The sequence below is a fragment of the Drosophila willistoni genome, chromosome 3R, assembly GCF_018902025.1.
Source record: "Drosophila willistoni isolate 14030-0811.24 chromosome 3R, UCI_dwil_1.1, whole genome shotgun sequence".
Taxonomy (NCBI): domain Eukaryota; kingdom Metazoa; phylum Arthropoda; class Insecta; order Diptera; family Drosophilidae; genus Drosophila; species Drosophila willistoni.
In genome coordinates, this window is record NC_061086.1 from 13,145,489 (window position 1) to 13,154,614 (window position 9,126).

A 9,126-nucleotide genomic window follows, 5' to 3' on the forward strand; every position below is an offset into this window, starting at 1 on the left:
GGCTTCACTCACTCAGACAGTCGTCGCCGATACACACACACACACACACAGAGATACATCGACAGCAGACACACCTCCCCGATATTTCTCATAGTATTTGAACAAAACAGCTGATTTGTTATCAAAACGAACGCTGAATTAACGCTGAAGAGAGAACTTTGGGGCGCTCTCTCTCTCTGTCGATGGTGGAGGAAAAAAAAACTACAACGACGCCAACGGCGGCAACGACCTTCCTTATTTATTACAATGTGTGTAATTTGTGCTTCTCTCTCGCTCTTCCTCTCTATTTTTGTCTTGCTTTCGCTCTGTCTCTCTCTCTCTCGCTCTCTGTTTCTGGGTGTATGTGACGTATGCGCAACGTTTTTTTCGTGCAGACAACGACGTCGTTATTGCTAGTGGCGCGGGGGAGTTAGCCCCCCGCGCAGACAGCCCCTCAATTTAAATTGCTTAGTTTTTAGTGCAGAAATGTCTGCAACATTTAGGTTTAATGTTGTTGCTTTTAGTTTTCGTGTTTTCTTCTTTTTGTCGGTGCTTAAAAATCTCTTTTTCGAACGGATTGTGCTGGCATTGTGCGCAGTTTCCGTGTGGCTTAGTTTGAATTTGATATTTTGTAGTATTTTTTTTATGCAGCAGCTGACAATTTTAGGAACCCCAAAATGGGCGAAAAAAAGAGCATCGAGCACGGAAATGTATACACACTGAAATACGAATCCTTTATCGCTACTTTAAACCACCTTTGAATAGTTGCATGTGAAGAACTTTCTGACTAGATTTTGAATAGGTAATTTAATTATACACCTTTTGGCAGCTGTGTAAATGAATTATTTATAGTTTCATTCACTGTAAAGCAACTCCAAATTACTCGTGCAATACACAGATATATGTATGTAAATTCCTGTTCTTCCTTCCCACATTTCGTTCGACCCATTCAATGCTAACTTTTATGATCTGTGGGGCAAGTCGTAAAATTGCACACAGCCAGAGATGAGGATGGGCGGTGGTGGACACTGATGGGTGGGGTATGGGGAGAGTTAAAGAAGAAGCCATCATAAAAATTAAAGCAGGGCAACACGTAATGCTCTCAAAGAGCGCGAGCAGATTCCGACATTACAACAACAGCAATCGTATTACAAAATAATCAAAAGGAAGAAGTAACACCACCTATCTCTCTCGGTCTCTCTCTCTTACTCGCCCTCTCTCAAAACACACACACACTAGTGACTACTGCAAACAGTTGTAAAGATGGCCGCCGCTGAATTTGTAAACCAGCAACAACAATTACTCAATATGGCCGAGAGAGTGATAGAGAGCAGCGACAGAGCGTCAAACAGAGTGAGAGCGCGAGCGCAAACGCTATGCAATTGGCTGAATATAACGACGACGTCATGGCCCCCATCAGCTGTTGCCAAACAGCAGGTAGGCTAAACTAAAAGAAGGGCCGCAAGAGAGCCAAATGGCAGCAGAGCACAGCGGCAGCGCCTAAGCCAGGTCATAACGAAATTCCAAATTCAGACTCAGACAGTCGGCCAAAAGAGCTTCACGCGTACAGACGACAGCGAATGCGCGTTTGATTAAGTAAATATTAAGGAAAATTCACAATTTCCTTCGAAAATACTATTGATAAAAATAATATTTCTTGTGATAAAAACAAAAAGTGACAAAGAATAAATAATTATACCAATAAAACAAAAAAATACTACTATAACCAAACGCTGGCCCCATAGTAAAATCGAAACAACAACAAAACAATCGCATTGTGACAAATAACAGCTGTTTTAAGGCTGCGCCGTGTTCTGTCTCACTCACACGCGTTGCCCATCTCGTTCTGGCATATTCAGCTGGAAAAAAACGTGCGCCGCCTCTCTCTCTCTCTGTGTCTCTCCGAATTCAGCGAACAGCTCGGGGCGAGTATTCATCTTGGCTGAGCGAATTCGTTTCTGCTGAGTTGATTTCGGCTGGTCACCGCTAACGGACGTTTAAATTGTCTGCTCTTGTCGTGTGAAACGTTACAACGGATAGAAAGAAGGAAAAAGAATAGACAGATAAAGAAGCATAAAATAAAGACTGACAAAAAAACCATCATCGGCAGCCGGGAGTAAAGTAAAACGCTGCATTTCATAATATATATATCTGTATATATATTAAAATATAAAGACTGACTAAAACGCTAAAAACATAAAATTATAGATACAATAAAACAGAAAACAACAAAGTTAAACAGCAAAAGAAAATATATACAATACGGGTTCGAAATAAAACAAAAAACAACAAAATCGACACATATATGGATTAAGGTTCCTCAACACACACTCACAACAACAGCAACACACAAGGATTACCGTTATTTTTGGATTACCAGTGCCAATAATATCAAAGAAAAAAATAAAGAAAAGAAAAAAGAAAGAAAAGAAATATATATATATTATATAAAGAAAAAAAAGCGAAATATATATAGAAAGTGAATTTTTTTGACAAAAAAAAAGTGTGAAAAGCAAAATCTAATAAAAATGATATACTGAAGAAAAGAAAATAAAATAAAAACCAGCAACCTTTTCAACCAACAACGGCAACTGCAACTGCAGGACCTAGCAGCAGCAGCAACATTTAATTCTCCTTGGAACACATGATGACGATGGCCGCTTGCTATGCCAATTATGACATGTCGTCACTATCTCACGGCATGTCGGCTGCTGCTCTAAATGCACTGCAACAACAGCAGCAACATAGCCAACAGCAGCAGCATGGCCAACAGCAGCATAACCAACAGCAGCAACATCATCATTCACAGCAGCAGCAGCAGCAACACAGCCAACAGCAACAACAACAACAGCATATGTATCATGCTGCTGCAGTTGCTGCACATCAGCAACAGTTGCTGCAACATCAACGCCATCAGCAGCAGCAACAGCAGCAGCAGCAACATAGCCAACAACAGCCCGCCTCACATTCTCGCCATAGTCAAGCGGTGGCGGCGGCGGCCCAAAATCAAAACCAGGTCGCCGCCGCTGTCGCCGCCAACAGCTCACGCCAATCGAACAGTAATAATAATACAAATTCAAACCACAGCGGCAACAGCAACAGCAGTTCTAGTGGCAACACAAATGCCAACAATGCGACACAGAAAGACTATAGCATTCCATTGCATGTCGATTGCAGTGTCGAATACGAGTTGCCCAATCAGCCAAAGCCGCCGGCTGGCCAACGTGTGGAGCCCCTGTTGATGATCCATCCATGTTATTTCCGTAAAATGGAGTCACAGCGTCGTAGTCCATTTGTGAATAACATGCAGGCGACGGCTCGCAGCGCCAACAACAGTTCCGTGAGCAGTGCAGCCGCTTTGGGTGGCAATGGTGGATCGGCAGCATCGGTGCCAAGTAGTGCCGCGAGACGGGCAGCCAGGCAAAATACACAGCAGCAGCAGCAGCAGGCACAACAGCAGCAGCAACAGAGGCAAGTGTATTCGCAGCAGCAGCAACAAATGCGCCAACAGCATCAGCAGATGTCACAAATGTCGCAGCAGGCGCATTATCCAGTGCAGCAGCAGCAACAACAGTCTAGTCTGGAGCAAGTGCGTCGCCAACAGCAGCAGCAGGCCCAAATTCATCATCATCAACGCAGCAGCAGCAACCAAAGTCGTCAAAGCCAAAGTCAAAGCCACCTCACCAACTCAAACAACTCTGCAGCAGTTGCCCAGGCCGCTGCAGCAGCCGCCGCTGCTGCCAGTACTGCATCAATTGCGGCCGCTGCCGCTGGTCAGTGGGATCAGTTGGCAGCCGCTTTGGCAGCCCGAACTGCCATGACACCGCATCACATGCTGGCCCCACCACAGGCTCTGTATGCAGCAAAGACAGCCAACAATAATAATAACAACAATTCCTCCTCCGCCTCATCCGCCGCAGCCGTTGCCGCCGCCGCTGCCGCAGCCGCCGCTTCTTCCGGTAAACGGGATGCCATGATATCGGGCAGTAACTATGCCCAAACGGGCAGCAAGCAGCAGCATTCACATACCCAACAGCAACAACACTGCCTGCCACCGCCCCCTCATTGGGATCCCACAGTGGGAGGGGCAGCGCCCACACAGACCATAGCGGCTGCTGCTGCGGCAGGAATGCTTATGGATCGATCGCCAATGGCAACAGTTCCTAGTAATTATCAGGCCGGACCTGACACCACGCCAATGAGGTTATATGGCGCTACAGCCACGCCCACAGCGGGTGCCAGTACAGCAGCATCAGGAGTGGTTGTAGGCGGCGGCGGCAGCAGCAGTAATTCAACATCATCCGCCGCTGCCACCGATAAATTGAGTGGCAAATATCGTCAATATTTGCGTTCACAGCGAATGCATCCATATTCCTCACTCAATTTGGCCGGCAATTTGGGTCATACGGCAACAACAACTGGAGCATTTGGTCCATTCGGCTCAGCGGCTGCGGCTGCTGCAGCGGCAGCGGCGGTAACGCCAACATTCCAACATCTGCAGCAAATTTCCTGCTATAATGTGTGATCAACCCAAAGTAAACCCACAAAAGCCTGCGACAAATTGTCATCGAATTGCTACAAGGACAACAACAACAAAAAACAACAACAACAACAGCAACAACTATATTAGCAGCCATCAACATCCAAAAGCAGCAGCAACAACATTCAACTGAGACACAGACGCTTACCAAGTAAACGTCAATGAAATAAATAGCCAACTCAAGGAATATATAAACCCATAGAATCCTCACACACACTCAGACACACACACACACACCCACTATATATACATACAAATATATATAAATATATATATATATATAAACTCCTTAACCTCCCTCCCCTCTCCGACAACCAACATCTTTCTACTCATCAATGGATAAAAAGCTTTTAGATTATAAAAATGGAAAAACAAAAAACAAAACTCTTCTATTATATTCTCCTCTCTGTTTTAGCTGCTAAAAGAAAGAAAAAAACAAAAACTAAAAATGCAAAATGAAAAAAAAAACTTACAAAAAAAAGAAACATTAAAAATTGTTGTCAAAAATGAGAGAAAATTATGAAAGAAGAAAATATTATGGGAAAATTGCTTTTCCTTTTTTTTCTGAATTATTTTTCTCCCCCCTTCTTCTAGTAATTGTAGTAATTGAGATACAACAACAACAACAACAAAAAAATGCAAACTATTGTAGTGATATTTGTTATAAAATAATTTTAGTAATTAATTTAATTTAAATTAAACAAAACCAACAAGAAAGCGTAAACCAACAACAACAACAACATCTTATGCATATTTAATTAAAACAAAAGTCAAAGAGGAAGCGAAAAATGGAAAAATCTTTATAAAATGAAAATATGAGAAAAAAAAACAAAAATTATTACCCGAAAAAAAAAAACCAAATCAAGCAAGAATAAAAATTATTCAAAATTATGCTTAAAAACGTAATTTTTGAAGCAAAAATATGCAAAAATTTAACTAAAAACAAAAATCCAAAATTTGTGTTTTCAATTTATTGATGAAAGAAGATGAGACAAAAAAACAAGAAAATAAAGTTAGTCAAGTGATTTCGACTTTTTGCCGTCGGTTAATCGATGTGTTTTCCACAACTAATTGTCGATTTTCCTTTTGTTAAGCTTGTAAATTGATTTTCCAGCTAATTTATTCTACACAGTCCTACAAAATTTTTATATTTCAAGTTCCACCCATCGATTGTAATCGAAAATGGTCATGTTTTTGGCATTTGACGATAGGAAAACTCCAAGCCAAATCAACCTGAAGCTAATGAAATTCTCGGTCGGTCTGGGTTATTAATGGTCGAGTTTCCCCTATAAACAACTTGAATCCATCAGTTGATAAGATTTCAGTTTGAAGACAATTCCCATGAAGTTTAATTTCTTGCGGCACCCTCGTATTTCCAGACAAAGCTAATTCCATTTATCAGTCTTTATTTATTATATAGTTGGCATTCAATTTAAATTTTATAGACTTGAGGAAATGGGCGGCGGGGGAATTCACAATCTTTCACAAGTGAATTTCACCTTAAAAACATAAAAAAAACACAATCACAAAACCGAACGCATCCGTTTTGCCATAAAAGAGGAGGTCTCTCTGTCTCTGCCCTAAATTCAAACCAGACCAAGTTAAGCAAAGACAGGAACCAGACCAAATAGAAAGCGTTCGTTTTTTTTTTTTTTTTTTCTTAAAATCTTGTTTTTGTTTAGTATAGACTAAACAAGGCTCTTCATAAACACACACGTTTCCCGTCTATGAGTCGCCAGACATCAGGAGGCAATGAGGGAGGCAAAAACCAGGCACGTTTACTTTAAATACAATCCATACATACTTAAATGACCCCAAAGATTAGAAATGGCAATTAAAATGTTCTATATTGTATTCCAGTTAGTCGCAAATTGTTTGAGTAATCATTCGCTATACATCATCTATTGCCGCCACCCGACAAAGCGCAAATGACGTAGTTTTTTTGCATTCGAAATGAATATGAATCAATTGAACGAGGTCGTCGCCATTGTCACCATATAAAAAGTATATATAATATATATATATAGAAATATTATATTTAAAGGCAGCCACAACAACATTAAGCTGCACTTTGATTGATGTTTTGTGTGTGGGCAATAAGAATAGGAACGCCAAATGAAGATAATGAATGAAACAAAAGGCCTCTTCAAGCATTTCGAGTGCTTTTGATTTTGGAAAGGCAAATAGAAATGAGCTCACAATTCTAATGGGTTACTCTTCAACTATATTGATCTGATTTTGTTGCTTTGTTTTTCGAAAATAAACCTTTAGCTGTGTATCTAGGAAAGAACTTTTAGACCACCAGAGACTATTTATTGACTAGATTCCGTAACTTTGCAATATGATTTATGATCAAACTTTGAAGCGCTTACTAACAAGCTATAATAAAATATATTCCCAAATAAATCTCGTTCTTTATGAGAAAGGGAGACTATTACAACCTTCATGATTTCTGGCAATAAGATGTTTCCACTTGGATTTGTCGCCGTCATTCATTTTAAACCTTCAAATTTAATTTTCAAGTTTCAGTTTAAAAACACTTTTTTCTCATTGCTGAAAATTTGTTGCTACAATTTTTGTCGAACTTAATTGACTTATTTGTTTTGGCATTCAGTTCGTTTTGCCCGGCTAAAAAGCAGCTGCCATTTAAAAGTCATCAATAGATAAATAAATTCAATAATGGTCCCAAAACAAAACATGCAAATAAAAACAGAGAGCAGCAGAGCAGAGCTAAAAAAGCAAAAAAAGTCACAAAAAAGTTCAAAATAAAGAAAATGCCCCAAAGGCTTTTGGCTCACAGATAGACAGACAGAGAGGCTGGCTGACTGACTGACAGTCAGTCATACAGTTAGTTAGTTATTTTTAAACTTAAGTTGGAAATAACGAAACACCAAAAAAAAGCAACACAAAAAAAAACGTTGAAATGTGAGGCAAAGCGCATTAAAACCGCAACAACAACAGACCAGCCAAAGTGGATAAAAGTCATGGGCGGTTGTCAGGCAGAGTAAAAGATAAAACAGAGAAAAAGATGCCATTAAAATAACCAGAGCATTGCTAAGCGCCGACAGGCTGATACCCTTTTAACTGTTCTTTATAATACATATTACAACATTCTAACGATGAATTACTATGAAAAACTAATGAAACTATTAAAGATATAGAAACCCTAAACCAGAATAGAAACAATTTTTGATTGCCCTCAATATACCCATTTATCCCCTGACTAAAGGGTATATAAAAACCAAGCACCAGGCAAATGCAAGGCAAGTGACGCCAACGACGACGACGATGACGACGACGTCGGAAGCTGTCTAACAGTTTGTCTGTATATGTGGGCGTATAGCTCTCTGGGTGGGCGTGGTGGGAGTTAAGTGGCAACAGCAAACGAGGAGATACACACTGACTCACATCATTGAGGCTGGTCAAAACGATAACAAAACGAAACAAAAAAAAAGACCAAGCCAAATTACAAAGAAACAGAGCAAGGCAAAGAGAAGAGGTGAGCCAACCGGTTTCTGGGGTCAACCTCAATCTCAATTTAAGCTTTAAACCTAATATCTGACTTAATTAAAGAAAGACGAAAAAGATATAATCTCTTTTTTAGTGCAATATTCATTCATTGTCAATTTTAAATCCATTTCTGTTCTGTCGCATTTTTAATTTAAAGCAATAAATTAAATTTGTGCTATATAGAAAAAAAAGGAGAATCTCCAGAATCACAATCTATATACTATACACGTGTATGGAAGCTGATGGCATTTTTAATAAACATCAATTTAAACAAAATATTATAATTGCTAAAAATACTTATACACACACACACATACACACACAAAAAGTAAGCTGTAACTAATTAGCATAATTTATATGCATGAATGCACAGCTAAAAAAAAATGAAAAAAAGAGACATAGAGAGAGAAATGCTAGGAAATTAACCATTAATTAAAAAGGCAAATTTTTAGTGCCAAGATTAGGAAATCATCAAGCAAACTCAAAGAAAGAGAGAGAGAGAGAAAGAAAAAACACGGCTGCTTATAAAAGTTAATTAATGATTTAAAGTCATTTTTCTTTTGTTTGTCTGTTAAATAGAAATTTAAATATATATATACATATTCGTTGTTTTTTTTGTTACTCCTCCTTTCCATGAGTCAGTTCATGTCCAATGACGTCAAAGCCTAAATTTTTTCAATATATTTTATTCTCAATTTCAGAAATATGAAATTAATGAAATCGATTGATATAAGCCATTTCAATCAAACTCATTGAGTGGGTATTCACGCGATTAAAATGTCTATTGGCTGGAATTAAAATTGAATATGACATTTAAATTAAATATCTTATGAAATATTTATCAGCTAGGGTAAATATTTTTGCATTAAGGCAAATTTATTAGTAAATATTTAACATTTGCCCAGTCGTTTTGTCATATATGTGTACTTATGGCGGGAACTGTAAATATTAAAAGCAATTAAAATCTTTTGAATTTGTAAAAATCATGTATTAACTTATCTGACTTATCACTAACCTCAAGTTTACTTTAAATTTTTCTACATTTTCTAAATTTTCAAAGTTGTGTGTAGATGTATTTTGTATGGCAACTTTGACAC

General features: G+C 38.8%; 1 protein-coding gene across 1 annotated transcript; it reads left to right on the forward strand.

Annotated features, from left to right (window-relative positions):
* Positions 1–1,654: 1,654 nt before the first annotated feature.
* Positions 1,655–5,586, forward strand: LOC6651387 (centrosomal and chromosomal factor). The gene has a single exon (XM_023180872.2). It carries the CDS (start codon positions 2,624–2,626, stop codon positions 4,502–4,504), a length of 1,881 nt encoding a protein of 626 aa, XP_023036640.1. The 5' UTR covers positions 1,655–2,623; the 3' UTR covers positions 4,505–5,586.
* Positions 5,587–9,126: the final 3,540 nt, after the last annotated feature.